The sequence below is a fragment of the Pantherophis guttatus genome, chromosome 2, assembly GCF_059756535.1.
Source record: "Pantherophis guttatus breed Tessera chromosome 2, ASM5975653v1, whole genome shotgun sequence".
Classification (NCBI taxonomy): Eukaryota; Metazoa; Chordata; class Lepidosauria; order Squamata; family Colubridae; genus Pantherophis; species Pantherophis guttatus.
Window position 1 is genome coordinate 259,625,337 of NC_142064.1, and position 21,465 is coordinate 259,646,801.

The following is a 21,465-nucleotide window of genomic DNA, read 5'->3' on the forward strand; positions in this document are numbered from 1 at the left end:
TCCCCTCAGGTGGGTTGAATTCAAGCTATTTAAATCTGCCGCTTAGGAATTCCAAAGCTGTAGGCTAGCTGGTTGAGAATGCTGTGGAAAGCCCAGACAAATAAACTGTAGGATCATCAAACAAATCTACCTGAAGTTCCCACTGGAGGCACAAATGACCAAAAGCTCATATTATTCTACTTTGGACATTTTATGCAGAAGATCTGCAGCTGCAGTCGACAAAGAAACCAATACAGTCCTAAGCTGCATTAACAGATAGATGGAATCAAGATCATGTGAAGAGTTAGTACTGCTTTTATAATCCCTTAGTAAGATCACACTTGGAATATTGCATCCAGTTTTAGTCAACGCAATATAAAAAAGATGCTGAGATTCTAGAAAGAGTGCAGAGAAGAGCAACAAACATGATTAAGGGACTGGAGGCTAAAACGTATGAAGAACGGTTGCTGGAATTAGGTATTTTTAGTTTAATGAAAAGAAGGAGTAGGGGCAGTGGTGGGATTCAAATTTACTGGTTCTGTGGGCGTGGCAGGGAAAAGATACTGTAAAATCTCCATTCCCACCCCACTCCAGGGGAAGGTTACTGCAAAATCCCCATTTCCTCCCGATCAACTGGGACTTGGGAGGCAGAGAATAGATGTGGGTGGGGCCAGTCAGAGGTGGTATTTACCGGTTCTCTGAACTACTCAAAATTTCCGCTACCGGTTCTCCAGAACAGGTCAGAATCTGCTGAATACCACCTCTCGAGTAGGGATGACATGATAGCAGTGTTCGGATATTTAAGGGGCTGCCACAAAGAAGAGAGAGTCAAGCTATTCTACAAATCACCGGAAGGCAGGACAAGAAGCAATGGATGGAAACTAATCAAGGAGACAAGCAACCTAGAAGAAATTTCCTGACAATTAACTAGTGGAACAAATTGCCTCCAAAAGTTGTGAATTCTCCAACACTGGAAGTTTTTAAGAAGAGATTGGACAACCATTTGTCTGAAATGGTATAGGGTTTCCTGCCTGAGCAGGGGGTTGGACTAGAAGACCTCCAAGGTCCCTTCCAACTCTATTAGTCTAGTCTAGTCTAGTCTAGTCTAGTGAAAAGAAGGGCTAGGGGAGATATGATAGCACTGTTCCAATTTTTGAGGGGCTGCCACAAAGAAGAATGGGTCAACTAATTTTCCAAAGCACCTGAAGGCATGACAACAAGCAATAGATGGAAGCTAATCAAGAAGAGAACAAATCTAGAATTTAGGAGAAATTTCCTGACAGTTAAAACAATCAGTAGAACAGCTTGCCTTCAGACATTGTGGGTGCTGATCACTGGAGGTTTTTTAGAAGAAGTTGGACATCCATTTGTCTGTATCGGGTCTCCTGCTTGAGGAGGCGTTGGAGTAGAAGACCTGCGAGGCTTCTTCCAACTTTGTTACTCTGTTAATCTAGCTCTCTGGAGAAGACTCTGATGCTGGAAAAGTTGGAAAGAAACAGAAGAAGAGGATGACCAGACAGCTGGCCAGACGGATAGTCTCGGTGTAATGGAGATGGAGAAACTTTGGAAGAGCCTGAAGCAGCACCATGTTAAGGACAGATCATGGTGGAGAACATTTATATTTGCAGTTTCTAGGAATCAGCAATGATTAATGGCACATAATAATCAGGCTAGACTAGGAAGTCAGAAGAAAAACAAAAGAAGAAGAAAATTACTCCTAAGAAAATTATGTGGTTGAGGCCAAGAAGATGATTACATGAGTTGTTTGCAAGCAACACTTGAAGACTATATGACTTATTAACTCCCCAGAAATTATACCTGGAGGGAACTAGCTCTGGGCAGCTGGAATGAATAAGCATTGTTAATGGGAAACTCAACCATTGTTTGACCCTGTTGTGTGAACACAGGGGAGGTGCCTTCAGCATGTAGAGATCCACAGTAGGAAGCAGAACCTACCTGATATTAATTAAGCGGTTTGATTAGTGTTTGCCTGGACTACTGTTAGGAAATTCGAGGGCTGGAGATAGACTGGGAAGATTTTAAAAAATCTTAGAAAAGGGTAGTAGAGTAGCGAGCTCCTTCTATACAGTTGCCAAAGAAGTTACATGGGTGTGTCTATCAGGTAACCTGAAGTCAAGGTCAACCTGGAAGATCTGAATGAGGTTGTAGGGACCACCAGAATGCCTACATGCCCTGTTTCCATCCTATTGGGACTCATCAGATGTTATTTTATGGTGTTCAAACCCTCATCTCAGAATTCAACTCATTAAATTTTGTGATTCCGGTGATCATGTGCAATGCATTAGCTTTGGAGCCTCCCAAGTTCCTGGCCCTTGGCAATTGCAAGAGGTGATATAAAGATGCTCTCTGAATGGTACCCACAATCCACCTTCCCCTAAAGTCTTGGAGCCGAAACACAGATGTTGTCAACTTGCAAAGCTTTCCAGACCAGCTTTCAAATTGCCATAAGCAGGAAGGGGAAAAACTGACAGAGCTGCTTGGCTGCCCCAACTGAAAATACATTCCACACATGCCTTTCTCCAGATTGTATCCTAGGTTACCGGAGTCAGCAGGAGGGGTGGGGTTTTTACAGCCTGCCAATGTGGTCCATTGGAGAATGTGATTTATGACATGCTCAGGGAGGAGGGGGGAGACAGGGTCATGGGGCCCCATAAATTACATGGGGTCAGAGCTGACTGCACTTGAGTAATTGCCAGAATGTTGCTCCTAATAAATGACTGGATTTCTTTTGAAACTTGGCTCGAGGTTCATGAATTAATTAGGGCATCTTTCGGAAACTTCACAGATGTTACATTATGTTGTGCCCCCATTGTGGGGTTCTCTCTGACTTTTTGGCGGGAAGGGAATTCCTCATTTTTTACACAGTGGGTATCACATCACAGTGTGATGTTTTCATTTCAAGAGCTGTGGTGGCACAGTGGTTAGAACGCAGTATTGCAGGCTAATTCTGCCAACTGTCAGCAGTTCGATTCTCACCGGCTCATGGTGGACTCAGCCTTCCATCCTTCCAAAGTTGGTAAAATGAGGCAATATTGTTGGAGGCAATATGCTGACTCTGTATACTGCTTAGGGAGGGTAAAGCAGTGTAAAGCACTGTGAAGCAGTATATAAGTAAGTGCTATTGATATTTATGTTGACTGCAAGGAGACACCACAGTAGAACTTGCATCCCATTGGAACTCATCATTTGTCAAGCAGTCAGTTAAGTCTTTAGAGTGGGTTTGATATTTTTGTCCACATAGCGAGTGCTTTCCAAGAACCTAGGATAGGCAGATGTTGATGTTTGATGGTGTTAAAAGATAATCATTGCAGGATGTAAGCTGTTCCAAGGAGAACTGCCTTTTGCTATTAACCGATGGTGATTTTGTCAATGCCGAGGATGTTATGATTTGTTCTTATAATTAATTATTATTATTATTGGTTTTTATGTTGGTTTATAGTCTGTTTTTGATGTTTTTCTTATTAGTGGTGCTGTGGGTTTTTTTGCTGGTGTTTTTGTGCATTTGTTAAAACTTGCAATGAAGTAAATAAGGTTAAATACACTTTTTATCAGGCTCGCCTGATTTACCAGTTGCGTCCCTTTCTGGATTGGGACTCCTTACACACAGTCACTCATGCCCTCGTCACTTCCCGTCTGGACTATTGTAACACTCTCTACATGGGGCTCCCCTTGAAGAGCACCCGGAGGCTCCAACTGGTCCAGAATGCGGCTGCGTGGGTAATTATGGGAGCAACCCGACGCTCCCATGTAACACCGCTCCTGCGCGAGCTGCACTGGCTCCTGGTGGTCTTCCGGGTGCGATTCAAGGTGTTGGTTGCCATCTTTAAAGCGCTCCATGGCATGGGCCCTGGGTATCTACAAGACCGCCTTCTGCCACCCATAGCCTCCCACTAACCGGTACGCTCCCACAGAGAGTGGCTCCTCCAGGTGCTGTCAGCTAGACAATGCCGGCTGACGACCCCCAGGGGGAGAATATTCTCTGTGGGGGCCCCTACCCTCTGGAATGAGCTGCCCCCGGAGATTCGTAGGATTACCGATCTGCATACCTTTCGCCGTGCCCTAAAAACATTACTATTCCAACAAGCAGGGCTGGCCTAAATAATAATAACTATTTTAATGGGTTGTTTTATTAGAATTTTCGGCCAATTGATTTAATTGTTTTAACTTGTTTTTAATTTTTCTATTGTCATGGTTTTATTTCTGGCTGTACACCGCCCTGAGTCCTTCGGGAGAAGGGCGGTATAGAAATTTAATAAAATAAAATAAAAATAAATAAATTTTAACAGAGAAGAATAATACCGGTAATAATAAAAATAATTTATTAAACTTCTAGGTCACCCAACTCTAAACAACTTTAAACAAAGAAATTACAATAGAATCAATAAACGTAACAAATAAAGATAAAACAATGCCTCTTTTGTCGCCCATGAGTGGATAGATTCCTGGTGAAAATGTGGCTAAAATACATTGATAAGATCTGATAAGTTTCTCTTGTCATAGGGGAAATGAAAAAAAGAATATTTCAGAGATAAAGTTTCCATTTTATAATGTTTACATACTTTGTCAGTGACCTTTCCTAACCTCTGGCATATCTCTGGAATGTTTTTAGAGAACTTTGATTATTTCCTGGTTAATTTTTTACGTCACTCTTTTCCTGTTTATCTCTTATAACAAAGAATTGGACCTAATAGATTTATAATTAGATTTGCAATTGACCCTAGAGGTGAAAGAAATAGACTGTCAGGCTCTCCCCAGCTTGGGCATTTAGGAAAGAAAGACCCCTCGACTCCATATGTAGTGAAAGGTACACTTTTACTAAAGCCAAGTGGTTACAACATAAGCAAAGCTGGATCTGAATATTCCCGCTTAAAACCTGCCTTTTATTTATTTATTTATTTATTTATTCATTTATTTATTTATTTATTTATTTATTTCTTAAATTTATATACCGCCCTTCTCCCGGAGGACTCAGGGCGGTGTACAGCCAAAGTAAAAAATATAGATACAAACATTAAAAACAATTTTAAAAAGATATATATATATATACATTTGGCCCCATAATTAAAAGAACAATAACAAACCTATTAAAAACATTTTAAAAAGTGTTAAGCCAGCCCGGCTTGCTGAAAAAGAAAGGTCTTCAGGGCACGGCGGAAGGCACCGAGGTCTTGAATTCTTCGTATCTCTGGGGGCAGTTGATTCCAGAGGGCAGGTGCCCCCACAGAGAAGGCCCTCCCCCTGGGGGCCACCAGTCTACATTGCTTGGCCGATGGCACCCTGAGGAAGCCATGAACTCCCGAGCCACCTCAGACGTTTCACCAACGGATGGCAAGTTGAAATCACCCATGACTAAAAGCCTGGGTGTATCTACTGCCACCATGGCTATCACGTCGAGTAGCTCAGGTAGGGCTGTTGCCACGCGGCAGCGAGCCAGGTACGTAAGCAACAAGCCCATCTGAACCCCATGACCCCACCTCACAAGGAGGGACTCACATCCGGCTATTTATATGCTGACCCTGTAATCTGATGTGTGTGTGTATGTATTTGCTGATTATTTAAACTAACTATGTATATCAGTGATTGCATCATCTCTTTAAGATGCCATATGTTAAATAAAAAAAATGTGTCAAATGCAACTTAAATAAATGGCAGAGCTTCAACCACATTGTCCCTGTCACCAGCTGGATTCTTTTGAGGAGCCTCTGAGGACATCTTTGAATGACCAGATATAATACCTCTGGTTGTCATGCCCAAACTTGGATGGGAACATCTATATTTGTTCCAAGATATTTTCCCTAGTTGGCCTTAGTAGAGGTCCTATAATCAGCCATGGAAAGTAGAACTTCTTGAGCCTGGTTCATAAAGTACCAAGCAACCAACTTTGCTTATCTAGTAGATTCATCCGTTAACTGTAACTCGACTTACAGCCACAATTGAGCCCTAAATTTCTCTTGATAGGTGAGACGTTTGGTAAGTGAAATTTGCCCCATTTTGCGACCCTTCTTGCCACCGTTGTTAAGCGAATTGCTGCAATTATTAAGTTAGTAGTCCCAAAGGTGCTTTTTCAAGAGGCAACTGGACTTCCTGGTTTTTCTTTGAAGACGTTTCGCTTCTCATCCAAGAAGCTTCTTCAGCCATTTTCTATTCCCCACCATCCATGAATGCAAATGTCCAGCTGTCTGCAAAGAGTATAAAGCCTTCCATTCCCTCGCCATCCAGTCAGAGCTAAAGAAGCTTCTTGGATGAGAAGCGAAATGTCTTCACAGAAAAACCAGAAAGTCCAGTTGCCTCTTGAAAAAAGCAGGGACGACCATGACTTGGATGACTGAGAATCTCCATAGATATTAAGTTAGTAATACGGTTGTTAAGTTAATCTATCTTCCCCATTGACTTTGCGTGTCAGAAGGTCGCAAAACGGACACTGTAACCGTCATAAATGTGAATCACTGCCAAGCATCCGAAGTTTGATCACATGACCATGGGGATGCTGCAACGCAGGGGTGAAATGCTCCCGGATCAGACTGGATCGCCCAATCTGGTAGCGATCTTGGCATTTATGACAATTGCAGTCCCCTTTTGCAACCTTCTGACAAACAAAATCAATGGGAAAGCCAGATTCACTTAACAACCGTGTTACTAACTTACCAACTGCAGTGATTCACTTAACAACTGGGACAAGAAAGATTGTAAATTGGGGCAAAATTCACTTAGCAAATGTTTTGCTTAGCAACAGAAATTTTGGGCTCAACTGTGGTCATAAGTCAAGGACTGCCTGTGCTGAAAAACCTATTCGTCTGAAATTTCCTTCAGATATTTTTGCACAACCACAAAGGCAAGAAATGTCTTTAAGAGAAGGTTATGAAAAATGTACGATAGTTCTTGATTCCAAGCCAAGTTCCACAATCGATACTTACACAATATAAAAAGAAATAACGCACAACTCTGGCTGCAGTCATCCCCTATAGCAGCGGTGTCAAATTTGAGTCGTCACAGCGACGTCATGCGACGTATTGGGACTGTTTTCTCCTTCGCTAAACCGGGCGTGGGTGTGGCCAGTGCGTGATGCATGCAGCCGTTTTTCACACTTAATAACCGTTGCAGCATCCTCATGGCCATGTGATCAAAATTCAGAGGCTTGGCGGACTTCCTGTTTGCTGCTGGCCGCCGCCAGACGTTCCTTTGGGATCGTCAGCTTCCACTGCCTGTCAGAGCCGCCTTCACAACGGAACGGCGGCTCGAAAAAACTCCGTTCCCATGAGGAAACGGAGATAGAGCCGGCAGGGGTGGGTAGAACTCTCTGCAGAGTCCCAAAAGTTTTTCTTTTACTTTTGGGATGGAGCGGATGAGATGCCCCATATCCCCAGCCGCTGCTCCGGGCTTTGGGAGACCTCTGCTAATGCAGAGCCAGGCGTCAAAAGCAAGCCTGCGAATTTGACAGATTACTCAAAGAAAATGTGAGCTGGACCTGTAATACTGAAGCGCAAGTATTTTACTTATCTTTTAAAAATTACTTAAGAGAATAGAGGAAGAGAAAGAGGAAAAAAGTTTCTTTTTAAAATGGCGTCTGCCGCGGCTGGAGAAGAGTTTGAGAGGGAAAGTTCTTCCGTTTTTTATTATTACAATGTAGCGGAATAAATACCACTGGCTACATTTGTAGATAAAACTCCGCTCCTGTTTTTGTTTTTCTCTTTTTCCCTTGTTGCTGGCTGGAAGTCTTTTGTCTTGTTTTTTTTTTTTTTTTTCTTCTAACAAAGCCTGCCTAGGCGGAAACATGGCACTGAGGCTTGTGAAGTCAGACAAGCAAATAGGTGGGGGGGATTCCCCCACTAAGAATTTAAAGGAACAAGTTTTAACTCTTCAGTCCCAGAAACCTGATTTTAATATAATAGAATTTCTCTTAGAGGAGATTGAAAGAAGGGATGAGATTGTGAATCAGCAACTTGAAAAATTTAAGCAGGAAACTAAGGAATTGGTGAAATCCAAGTTTGACTTTTTGCAGCAAAAAATTTTAAAAATGTCAGAATTCATGATTCGGTTGGATACAAATACTAATTTACTAGAGTCAAAAATGGATGAAATTCAAGATAAATTGGACAATAGAATTCAAAAAATTGAAAATGATTTGTTAAATATTCAGGATTATAGTTCAGAAGAAAAATTTAAAATGGATGCTGACCAAAAGTCTGGTAATGTAGAAAATCTGCAACAGAGGATTGATAAAGAGGTTCTAAAGATACAATACAATTTCACAGAATATGCAATAAGACTTAGAGGTTTGCAGGAAAATAACAGAGATGACCTAAGGAAAATATCTTCTGAATTTCTAGCTGGGATTTTAAAGATTCAACCTGAGGAAGTGTTTTGTAGGATTGACAGAGCTTATCGAATAAACTCCTGGACTGCCAAGCAAAGGCAATTGCCTAGAGATGTGGTAATCTATTTTTCAGATAAAGAAATTAGGAATAAAATTGTGCAAAATTCCTTCAATTCTAATTTGCAATTGTATGGAAGAAAGATTTGGATTTACAAGGAACTCCCACCTAAGATATTAATGGAAAGGAAGAAATTTGGCTTTCTGGTGTCTGAGTTAAAAAGGAGAAATATTCAATTCCGGTGGGACGTCCCAGTTGGTATTATATTGAGATATCAAGGAGAAAGATACCAGTTAAATACTGTTGAAAGAGCGGAAGAATTTTATCAAAATAGGTTGAAAATGAATTTAACGTCTTCAGATATAATACAGGATAAGCAGAAGGAGCTGGAATTAAAGACAGAGACTGTACCAGATAAATTGCCTTTGGATTTATCGGATACCCCAGCTGGATTATCTACAAATTTGAGAGAAGTGCCATCTGATTTTAATGTGATGACTTATCAAGGCAAGGACAAGCATGGAAACCAATTAGAGGATATACAAGGGATAAAAAAGAAACGCGAGACACAAAAAATTAGGATGGAAGTCAAACCCACAAAAAGAAAACAAAAAAAGAAATAGGTTGTACAAAAATAGAAATTTCTAATCCAAGCAACAGTGAAGCCAGTGATTTTAAAATATGAATGATTATGTGAAAACATAGAGGAGGCGACATATTGGTCAATATCATCCTGAGGATAGTGGCAGATCTCTGCATTGCCGTAATTTTGGGACATGGAAAGAGCCTCAAATTGATGGTTTTGAATTATCTACTTTGAAACTTCTTTTGTGTTGATAAATATATTATAATTATCTTGAATTATAAGGCAAGAGAATCATATTGGGACATGCAGAAGATCGGGTTGTTACCCAATACGATGATGGAAATTAATAATCCTGATGAAACCCACAATTATTATTATATGGAATATAATTATAATGTCACTCGGGTGGTTGTTTTTACTTTTATATATATAAGAAGATGTTTACTACTGATGGGGGCAGATATGATTGGAGATCTTGAATAAACTGTTGCATTAGCAAGCTATATTACCCTATTATGGATGTTGGTTTTAACAATCCAGTGGAAAGACTTCAAGAAGATATTATATGGACTGTAAATTTAAAGTTATTGTCTTTTCTTTTTTTATTTAGATATAATGGAATATATATATATATATATTTTTAAGTAGTGTGGGCAGTGAATTAAAGATATCAAGAATTGTTGTGTATGGTAAATTTGTAAGACAGTGGGTGAATAAGCTAGCTACAGACTGATTAGTTTAAGAAAAGGGATTTTTAAGTGATACATTTAGGGGAGTGGAGGAAATGGATAGAGTGGAATAAATGTTAAATTAGATTTTATGGGGAGCCCGCTTTGAAATGTTATTAAAGTAGGACTTATCGTATAGTTTTAAAGTGGAAGGTGGTTTTGAATTGTTGCAATAATGTATAGATATAAAACACTATTATGCTAAATTAGAAGTTATTTTATAATAGTTATAGTATAATGTGTTTGGTTTTTTTTGTTTTTTTTCTCTTCTTCTTTTCTGAAATGTATGGATAAAGGGGGATTTATAATACTTTTAGTAAGTAAAGGTCAGTATTTTGAGGAGGGAGTAAGTAATCTGTTATGAATTAGGGTTTTTTTTTGTTACGAAGAAGTCACGGGGGGGAAGGGTGGGGAGGGGGGGTTAGGGAGGGGGGGAGGGGGGGGAAAAAGGGGGAAAAATTTGTATTTGAAAACCTTTTCAATAAAAAAAAAAAAAATTCAGAGGCTTGGCAACTGACTCATAGTTAGGACGGTTGCAGTGTCCTATGGTCACATGATCCCCTTTTGCGAAGTCAATAGGGAAGCCGGATTCACTTAACAACCGAGTTACTAAGCTGTCACAACTGTGGCAAGAAAGGTTGGGAAATGGGGCAAAATTCACTTAACAAATGTCTCGCTTTAGCAACAGAAATTTGGGGTTCGATTGTAAGTTGAGGACTACCTGTATTTAAATTAAACCAGTGGTGAAATCCATTTTTTTTTACTACCGGTTCTGCGGGCGTGGCTTGGTGGGCGTGATGTGGCTTGGTGGGTGTGGCTTGGGCGTGGCAGGGCAAGGATATTGCAAAATCTCCATTCCTGATCCACTCTGGGGCCAGCCAGAGGTGGTATTTGCCGGTTCTCCGAACTACTCAAAATTTCCACTACCGGTTCTCCAGTACCTGTCAGAACCTGCTGGATTTCATCCCTGAATTAAACCCTGCTAATAATGTCTGTATGTGCACCCAGCCCTAAAGATCAGATTTTACGGAACCTCTTCTTTTTGTCATACTTTTAGAGGAAACGTGTTCTCACTCTTGCTTTTTCTTTTCTCTAGGGGAGAAATCTCAGTACGATCCTTCTTTTCATGGTCCTATCCAGAAGAGGTAAGAACACCTCGTGCGACGGAGGGATGACTGGAGTGTCAGATAGTAGATCGAGGCTGCTGGAGTTAAAGACGAAAGAGAAATTTTAGTTACTCAGAAGGAAAGAAGGGAGGTCTGTGAACAAGGACATCCATGGGGAAGTGGGGCACTAGAAAAATTTTAGAGGAGGCAGATAGTTGCAGGAAAGCATGTGGAAGAGATTTACATTTTGCTCGGGATGCTGAGTTTTATTTCTGGGCCTCAGGAATTAGATCTGCTGTCTGAATACACATTTTTGGAACCGTGAATATTTGAGATTCTGAAAAAACACCATTTTCTTTCAAGCAAGCTTCTTGGTTTTCGATGCTGTTTGCTCCCACAAAACTGGACTGGGACAACTCACCGCAGTCAATTTGCCATGGCCAATTCAGTGTGGTCGACTCGCTACGGCCAATTTGCCACAGAACAACTCACCGCGACAATTCAAAAATTCAATTTAATTGTTTAAAATAAGTAAAAAACTGATTTCAATTTTCATCATTCACATGTCATTTTGTCCCTCCTTTGGCATCCTTTCTTTAATGATTCTGTCCCACTATTTCTTCGATATTAGTGTAACTCTTGTCCCATAACAAGTTCTCCCTTTTTGCCATCATGTGCCAAAAGTGGGGGGAGTGTGATGGGGGGGTCGCTCGCGCACATGCCCACACCCATAATTCTATGCACCCCACCCCCCATGCATGTGTGTGCAACCCCCCCGCGCTCCCCCGACTTTTGGCATGTGATGGCAAGGTTGGCCCGTTTTTCGCTCTCCCCATGTTCCAGAGCCTTTCTAGGTGGCTGGAGAGGGCAAAAATGGCCTTCCCCACTCCCCCAGAGGCCCTCCAGAGGCCGGAAACAGCCTTTTTCCTGACTTCCGGTGGGCCCAAAAGGCCCGAAAATCAGCTGGCCGATGCATGTATGCATGCCAGAGCTGAGCTCACGTGTCTACTGATATGGCTCTGCATGCCACCTGTGGCACGCATGCCATAGGTTCGCCATCCCGGTTCAAGGTGAGTTGGCCACAGTGAGTTGGATGCAACAAGTTGGCTGTGGCAAATTTTTAGAATTTATAATAACAGAGTTGGAAGGGACCTTGGAGGTCTTCTAGTCCAACCCCCTCCTTAGGCAGGAAACCTTACACCACTTCAGACAAATGGTTATCCAACATCATCTTAAAAACTTCCAGTGTTGGAGCATTCACAACTTCTGGAGGCAAGTTGTTCCACTGATTCATTGTTCTGTCAGGAAATTTATCCTTAGTTCTAAGTTGCTTTTCTCCTTGATTAGTTTCTACCCATTGCTTCTTGTCCTACCCTCAGGTGCTTTGGAGAATAACTTGACTCCCTCTTCTTTGTTGACTGTGGTGAATTGACCACGGTGAGTTGTTGTAGAGCCCCCCCCCACATCTCCCTACTACAAAATGCATGTTTAGTGTTTATAATCTGAAAGGGAGTGGAGAGTCACTAAATTTGAATATAATTATGATGAGGGTTGGAAGTTACTTGTTTATCTATTTCATTCCTTTTCCTTTATTACATTCTTCTCTTTCTCTTCTTCCTTTTTCATTTTCTGCACTTTTTGTTGTCTCTTCTCTTTCTTTAAGTTTAGTTTGAATTAGATTTTACTATTGTAATCAGATATCACTAATAAAATTATTTTCAAAAAATGCAAGTTTAGTGCTTTAACTTCCTGTTGGTGATGCATCAACATTATCCACTGTTGAGTCTACTGCAGTCAGCCTTCCCAACTCTGGGCAGGTTGAACTTGAGCCCCATAATAATCCCTTAGTAAGTAAGGCTGGTTCTGGTCCTGTTCTACCAGCACTGAATTTATACTCTGAATTCCAGGGCATGGATTGGCTGACAAGGACACTGTAGTTTGAAGTTTAAGGGGACTGGAGGGTACCATGCTGGGAAGTGCCATTTTTTGAATTGGGTGGGGGGGAGAATAGGCTACTTAGAGAAGAGCCTTATGTTCCTCCCACCCATAACCAATGGAAGAGCCCAGCATCCAATGATAGCAATAGCACTTAGACTTATATACCGCTTCATGGTGCTTTACAGCCCTCTCCGAATGGTTTACAGAGTCAGCATATTGTCTCCCCCCCCCCCAAACAATCTGGATCCTCATTTTACCAACCTAGGAAGGATGGAAGGCTGAGTCAACCTTGAGTCGGTCAGGATCGAACTCCAGGCTGATATCTCAGGGGCTGCCACAAAGAAGAGGGAGTCAAGCTATTCTCCAAAGCACCTGAGGGCAGGGCAAGAAGCAAAGGATGGAAACTAATCAAGGAGAGATGCAACCTAGAACTAAGGAGAAATTTGCTGACAGTTAGAACAATTAACCAGTGGAACAACTTGCCTCCAGAAGTTGTGAATTCTCTAACCCTGGAAGTTTTAAAGAAGAGTTTGGACAACCATTTGTCTGAAATGCTATAGGGCAGGAGTGAAATGTAAAATTTGTTACTACCGGTTCTGTGGGCATGGCTTGGTGGTGGTGGGGTAATGTGACTGGGTGGGTGTGGCCAACTTTAAAAAAAAACTTTTCAAAGCATTTTTTCTAATGCTTTGAAAAGCCTCTGCCGATCAGGCAACTCAGCTGGGATCGTCAGAGACTTTTCAAAGCATTTTTTTTACCACCTCTTCGGCCAAGAGGTTGCAGGAAAAAATGCTTTGAAAAGCCTCTGATGATCCCAGCTGAGCCGTGAGATCATCAGAGGCTTTTTTAAAAAAATTTTAAAAGCATTTTTTCGTCGGAAGAGGTTGTGGGGGGTGGGCAGGGATTTTTGCTACCCGTTCTCCGAACTACCACCCGCCATCGCTACCAGATCAGGCGATCCAGTCCGAACCGGGAGCATTTCACCCCTGGTATAGGATTTCCTGCCTAAGCAGGGGGTTGGACTAGAAGACCTCCAAGGTCCCTTCCAACTCTGTTATTTGATTCTATTCTAAATCAAGTTTGCTTGCAATACTGCAGTCTAACCACTGCGCCATCACAGCTCTACCTAGCAATTATGTTGTGGATCCAACTTTGCATAAAGCCTGTGATGTTGTAGGTGGAATAAATGCACTCTGTGCATAGTATTTAAGGAAATTTTTTTTCTTCTTTCTTCTTTTTTCCCCAATTTTAAGGCTTGATAATGTGTGAACACATCCCTGCTGCACACATCACAGCACCAAGCCAACTTTGGCTGACCTCAGGAAAAAAACCTTGGCTTGGTTAGTGCTTGAATAAGAAAGTACAAGAAGTCCCATGTATGTTAGCTGGCTTGAGAAATCATAAAAAAAGCTTTATGGCACAAAGGCACTAGAATTTAAGGCTGACATTTTAGTTTTTCCATTTGATGTAAATACCCATACACATGTGCCTATAAGTTAGTTTGTTGATGACTGACCCTTCACTCTCTCTGTTCCAGGAGCTGTACAGATATTATTTGCTGTGTTATCTTTGGGGTCTTCCTCTTTGGCTACATGATAATAGGACTTTTGGGTGAGTAAGTTTCTTAACTTAGAGAAGAGGACCGAGGGAGCTGGATCCAAATATATTATTCCATTGCAAAGGAGCCAGTTTAGTAGACCACATATGAGAAACAAATGTGCACACATAGTGTTATCACCATATAGATGAGCAGCGTGATGATTTAGTGGTGAAGACACTTGCCTCCCACTTGGAAGGTTGAGAGTTCAACCCTAGGTAGCGACAAGTGTTTCTTTCTTAGGGTGCAAGGAAAAAATATCTGCTGTGAACTCTGCATGGTGTCAGGAAGGGCATCCGGCCAGTAAATTCTCAGCTCCATCCAGTTGCCCTGACTCTACCCCGAATTAAGGGAATACAAGGGAATTAGTGTTATCTCCATAGATCAAGGGTGGGGAACTATGGCCCTTTTATGACTTGTGGACTTCAACTCCCAGAATTCCTAAGCCAGCCATTAAAGTCCACAAGTCATAAAGGGGCCATAGCTCTCCATCTCTGCCACAGATCATCAAAGGTCTTCATTGTTCAACACTAACAGACATTAAAATCTGGGAACACTCTGGACGGGGAATGTGCAGATTCAGACTGTAGTTCCCCCCTCAACCACAAAAACTCCCTGGAGGATTTGGGGTTGTTTGTTTTTCTCTCTCAACCCAAGAGCCAGAGTGGGGTAATGGAGAAGGTTTTGAACTACCGTGTTTCCCCGAAAATAAGACCCTGTCTTATATTTTTTTGAACCCCGAAATAAGTGCTTGGCCTTATTTTCAGAGAGGTCTTATTATTTTGGGGAGCGTGGAGCAAGATGGGGATCCTCTTGTCGTGTTACCTGATTTCCAGCTCTGCGTTTAAATATTTTTGGGGAGGGTTTATTTTCAGGGGGAGGCTTATTTTAGCACATGCGCTCAAAAGCCCGATTGGGCTTATTATCAGAGGATGTCTTATTTTCGGGGAAACAGGGTAGAAGCAAAGACAATTCTGTTCTGGGCCCCCTTAGACACAGAAGCCAACTGGGTGACTTTGGGCCAGTCTGTTTTTAGCCTTTTACTGATTGATATTTTGCCATCATTCCTAACAATAATTGTTGGTTCTCCATGAGGATCTGTCCCTAACCTGGTCTTTCAATGCTTTCAGTTACTACCAGTACTTTAATTGAAACGATCCCTGTTACTGCTGGTCATCTTTATATTCTATTTATCATATTAAGTAATAATATAATACATTGTATTATGTATTATTAATTAATTATTACTGTACAATAAATTATACCGATCATCTCTATTTATTATACTAAATAAGACAAATCTCATATATATTATTTATTCTGTAAATAATATATGTAAATATAAATAATATATGTAATATAGCCTCTGTATTCTAGAAAGAGTACAGAGAAGAGCAACAAAGAGGATTAGGGGAGTGGAGGCTAAAACATATAAAGAACGGTTGCAGGAATTGGGTAGGTCTAGTTTGATAAAAAGAAGGACTAGGGGTGATATGATAGCAGTGTTCCCATATCTCAGGGGTTGCCACAATGAAAGTTCCACAGTGCTCAGGACCTTAGACTGGGACGAATAGTTCACTTTCCAACATGACAATGATCCTAGGTAGACAGTCAAGACAACACAGGAGCAGCTTAGGGACAACCTTGTGAACATCCTAGAGTGGCCCAGACAGAGCCTTGATTTGAACTCTTGAACCAACAGTCTCCCAGTCCCCGCTGCTGAAAAACACCCCCACAGCATGATAGATAAATGGATGGATGGATGGGTGGATGGATGGATATCTATATCTATCTATCTCTATCTATCTATCTATCTATCTATCTATCTATCTATCTATCTATCTATCTATCTATCTATCAATCATTTATATTTGCTGATAAAGATATAAAGGAAAACTTTATTTCCTCAGCAAATATAAATTTGGTATAAAATGGTTTGTCATGAATGCTACTGCTTGAGGGCTCCTGGATTGGAGCTGAAAGGCGAAAGGGAAGCAGTATGCTCCCTCCCATATTGGGGTAATTTGACAAGCTGGTTGTTGAAAGAAATCATTAGGGCAGAGATGTAGCAATAGGAGACAATATAGAAGAGAACATCTTCCAGATGTTGCACAATATAACTCCAACCTTCCTTCCGTACTCGCCATGCTGTGGTTTGCGGTTCAATAACATAATAACCAAGTTTCTCATCTCTTAAAACATCTGCCTCTCCAGTGTTCAGATAGGTAGGTAGGTAGGTAGATAGATAAGATTAGATAGATAGATAGATAGATAGATAGATAGATAGATAGATAGATAGATAGATAGACAGACAGACAAGTATTGATTGAACTGAGAATGTAGAGAAAATGACCAAAATTGCAGAGGGCACATCCAGGGCTAGCATGGAAATATTCAAAGGTCAGCCTATGGCCATCCCAGGCCCCAATGATTGTATCCCAAAAAGCTGTAGAACTAAAGAGTCCTGTATCCTTTGATACAACTTTCTTTGTGGCTCGATTGAATGGGTGCTGACTAGCAGAGCCTATTGTCACTAAATCATGCATTTCCTGGGCACTGGGAAGAGATCATTGTTTTGGAGGAGCCTGTATTGTAACTTGTCAGCTTTAAGCATTCAGAATCCATCCTATGGCAAGAAGGAGCCTTGGGTTTCATTAACAAAAAGGGTAAGAAGGGTCAAATAGCCTCCTTAAGCTTTCTTAAAAGAAATTATCTCTTTTGTCCAGGAGATCATTTGGTTAAAAGCCTCCCTGGGCTCTTAAAGGAATAACTCCTCTCTTGAAGGCTTTAGATAAGACGAATGTACCGGTATCTCTCCCCCCAATCCTCCTCCTCTCCACTCCACCCATAACAGCAAAAATAGTAGAATCGAGCCTCTGTAATTAAGAAATAAGGAGAAAGTTGCTTGGACATTAAAAAAAAAAGAGGGATCTGCAGTTACCATGTGATTTTTTTTGGTCCTAATCTAGTGTTTCTCAACCGTTGCAACTTTTAAGAAGTGGTTTTTTTTTTGTTTGTTTGTTTGTTTGTTTGTTTTAATTTGATTTATATGCCGCCCTTCTCCGGAGACTCAGGGCGGCTTACAATGCGTTAAGCAATAGCCTTCATACTTTTGTATATTTATACAAAGTCAGCTTATTGCCCCCACAAACTGGGTCCTCATTTCACCTACCTTTGAAAGGATGGAAGGCTGAGTCAACCTTGAGCCTGATGAGATTCGAACTTACAGTAATTGCAGACAGCTGGTGTTAAATTACAGTGCTTAGTCTGTGAGCTATCCAGTCCAGTGTGGACTTCAATTCCCAGGATTCCCCAGGCAGCATGGGCTGTTGAAGTCCAGACTTCTTAAAATTCTCACTTTATTAGGGGCCTCAAAGTTTCCAGGTAACTCGTGAATATTGATGGTAAATTATGAAAGCTTGATTTTTTATTTTTTACTCTTGCCTTCCTTCCCATTTTCTTCTTCCTTCCTTTCTTTCTTTCTTTCTTTTCCCCCAAGCCTGGCTCTACGGTGATCCGCGACAAGTTATTTATCCCAGAAATTCAACGGGATCCTATTGTGGAATTGGCGGCAATCGGTACGTTTGAAACAGTGGTGAAATTCAAATTTTTTTTACTACCGGTTCTGTGGACGTGGCTTGGTGGGTGCGGTGTGGCTTGGTGGGCATGGTAGGGGAAGGATACTGTAAAATCTCCATTTCCACCCCACTCCAGGGGAAGGATATTGCAAAATCTTCATTCCCACGCCACTCTGGGGCCAGCCAGAGGTGGGAATTGCCGGTTCTCTGAACTACTCAAAATTTCCGCTACCGGTTCTCCAGAACCTGTCAGAACCTGCTGGATTTCACCCCTGATTTGAAATCCTGGAAAGGAAGGGAGGGACTCATCAAAATTGTTGCTTGGTTAGAGAGGTGGGGTGGATTGTAACAAGCAGAGATTTAACTAAGCTCAAACAGCCACAGTTTTCCTGGAATTAAAAAAAAAAACCTGTACAGGTAGACCTCGATTTACAACAGTTTGTTTAGTGACAGTTCAAAGTTACAACTGCACCAGTGGTGGGTTTCAAAATTTTTTATTACCAGTTCTGTGGGTGTGGCTTGGTGGGCGAGGCAGGGGAAGGATACTGTAAAATCTCCATTCTGACCCCACTCCAGGGGAAGGATACTGCAAAATCCCCATTTCCTCCTGATCAGCTGGGACTCGGAAGGCAGAGAATAGATGGGGGCAGGGCCAGTCAAAATTTTTACTACCGGCTCTCCGAACTACTCAAAATTTCCGCTACCGGTTCTCCAGAACTGGTCAGAACTTGCTGAAACCCACCTCTGAACGGGACTGAAAAGAGTGACTTAGGACCATTTTTCATTCATACGACTGCTGCAGCATCCCCCTGGTCACCTGATCAAAATTCAGACGCTTGGCAACTGGTTCCTATTTATGACGGTTGCGGTATCCCGGGGCCATGTGATCTCCTTTTCTGACCTTTGGACAAGCAATGCGGAAGCTAGATTTACTTAACAACTGTGGCAAGAAAAATCATAAATTGGGGCGAAATTCACTTAACAAATGTTTCGCTTAGCCACAGAAATTTTGGGCTCAACTGTGGTTGTAAGTGGAGGACTACCTGTACAAGATAGTGTCCAGCAGTAGGTTAACCAGACGTATTTTGAGAATTGTAGCAGCCCGAGCGTCTTTATTTTCTTAATTACCTGGATTTCTTTCTTTTAATACGTTTGTCAATTCTCTTTTTCTGTTTAGTGACAAACCTTACCTTCTCTACTTCAACCTCATGAAATGTGTCATGGAAGTGAATCCACTGGCAATAGCAATGAAGGGTTTGCAATGCCCTACCCCACAGGTAAGATCTATCCTGCTTTATGTGTATATGTGTTTGTGTATGTGTGTGTGTGTTGAACATGGTACAGATAGTCCTGGGTTAGTAATTACAACTTGGTCATTAAGCAAAACAGTCGCTAAGCGAAACCATGACCGTACTTAGGTTCTTAGAGATCTGAGAAGGTCATAAATGCGAGTATTGGTTAGTTTTTCATCACCTTTGTAATTGCAAACAGTCACTAAACAAGACAGTCACTAAACAAGCACAGCCTGTGCATCTGCTTTTGTGCATGTTTTGTAGGCCTTTGGGGCCTCCCAAATTTCTTATCCACAATTTTAATGTTTAGGGAGTATTCTTAATGAAAAAAAGAAATAAAAATACTGCTAACACTGTACCAGCCTGGATTTCCCACAATGCCTCTGGGTTTCACATTTCAAATTTCCAAATTTCGAACCTTTATTGTCAGTGCACAACATATGTACAATGAGATTGGCTGAGCTCCCTCAGTGCACCCCCCCCAACACTCACAGTGAAGAGAGAAAATCCGTGACCCAATAAATCATATTAACAAAACACCCAGTCCTATTGTACCAGTGTGAACACGTTACACATTGCACCGGCCCTGCAGTCCATCATACTATGTAGTTATGATGTTATTTCTCATTCAGGAGTCTGACAGCCCACGGATAAAAACTGTTCTTCAGCCTGTTTGTGCGGCTGGCTATACTTCTATATCTCCTTCCCGACGGTAGGAGGGTAAAGAAGTGGTGATCAGGGTGAGAGTCCAGAAAAAGCTTCACCAAGCTACCACCTCACCTGGACAGGGGGAAAAAAGGACATTGAGTTTTCCCAGATGTGCCAGTTTACCTATTCTAGTAAATAGAACTTTGAAAAATGCTTGCTTCAGAGTTTTTACTTGGAATTGGGGGGTTTTCTGGAACGCTGACAGACATATTGGGCCACTAAGCAGCAAAATGGTGACATTGTACTTCAGACTCCGCCTCTTTGGAGCTGATGTGCTATATGGGTTGATATACAGGTAGTATGTCAGGGTTCCAAGGAACACCCTCAATGAAAGAAGACTCCGGGGCTAGAAGTTCCTCAAAGTTCCATTTTATTAGAGATGTCATATTGGCACATCTGGGAAAACCCGAATCTGAAAGCTTCCAGGTTTCCCCCATCTAAATGAAAATCCAAATCCCTGCCCAGCACCCACATTTCCATCACATGGTCCAATCAATGCACCGTTCCAACTAGGGATGCCTCCCAGTCACACCCCCTCCAGGTGCAGGGCAAGATGTCCTTGACTCTCAGAGAAAGGAATGTTATTATGACTATATATCACCCGTGCTCCATACAATCCCCCCTCCCCGTTTCCCACAGCAGTAAATGTGGCAGCCCTGAAGATCCAATGCAAAGATGGCTTCCAGGCCTGACATAGTCCTTGACTTACAACAGTTCATTTAGTGACTGTTCAAAGTTACACTGAAAAAAGTGACTTATGACTGTTTTTCACGTGATCAAAATTCAGACGCTTGGCAACTGACTCATATATATGACTGTTGCAGTGTCCCGGGGAATGTGATCCCCTTTTGCGACCTTCCGACAAGCAAGCCAGATCCACTTAACAACCATGTCACTAACTTAACAACTGCAGTGGTTCACTTAACAACTGTGGCAAGAAAGGTCGTAAAATGGGGCAAAATTAACTTAACGAATGTTTTACTTAGCAACAGAATCTTTGGGCTCAATTACGGTTGTAAGTCGAGGACTACCTGTACATACACATTAGACATTAATACAGATAGTCCTTGACTTGCGACCCCAACTGAGCCCAAAATACCTGTTTTTAAGTGAGACATTTATTAAGTGAAATTTGCCCCATTTTGCAATTTTTCTTGTCATACTTGTTCAGTGAATCACTGCCGTTGATAAGTTAGTGACACAGTTCTTAAGTGAATCTGGCTTCCCCATTGATTTTTCTTGGTTAAAAGATTGCAGAAAATTAAGAATGTCCACTGCATATAAGGAAAATCAATATAAAATGTTTTATAGATGGCACACGCCCTCTGAGAAACTGGCAAAAATGTTTAAAGATAAATCAGCTAAATGTTTTGAAATGTCACCAGTTACCAGGTTCTTATTACCATATGTGGTGGACATGTCCAGAAGCTAAAAATTATTGGAATAAAATTAAGATATGGCTGGAAGAAATGATACAACAACGTATTGATTTAAAACCAGAACTGTTCCTACTGGGTATCCTGCCAGAAAAAAATAGCAAAGAAAATATTTATTTGATTA

The 21,465-nt window shown here is 41.4% G+C and overlaps 1 protein-coding gene across 1 annotated transcript in view; it reads left to right on the top strand.

Annotated features, from left to right (window-relative positions):
- The window catches only part of SLC44A4 (solute carrier family 44 member 4), a 73,514-nt gene that overhangs the window by 18,616 nt on the left and 33,433 nt on the right, over positions 1–21,465 (top strand). The window contains exons 2-5 of the mRNA XM_034421450.3: positions 10,783–10,831; positions 14,268–14,341; positions 17,827–17,905; positions 19,083–19,182. Of these exons, the coding sequence (XP_034277341.1) occupies positions 10,783–10,831; positions 14,268–14,341; positions 17,827–17,905; positions 19,083–19,182 (302 nt within the window). The remainder of the gene's footprint in view (positions 1–10,782; positions 10,832–14,267; positions 14,342–17,826; positions 17,906–19,082; positions 19,183–21,465) is intronic.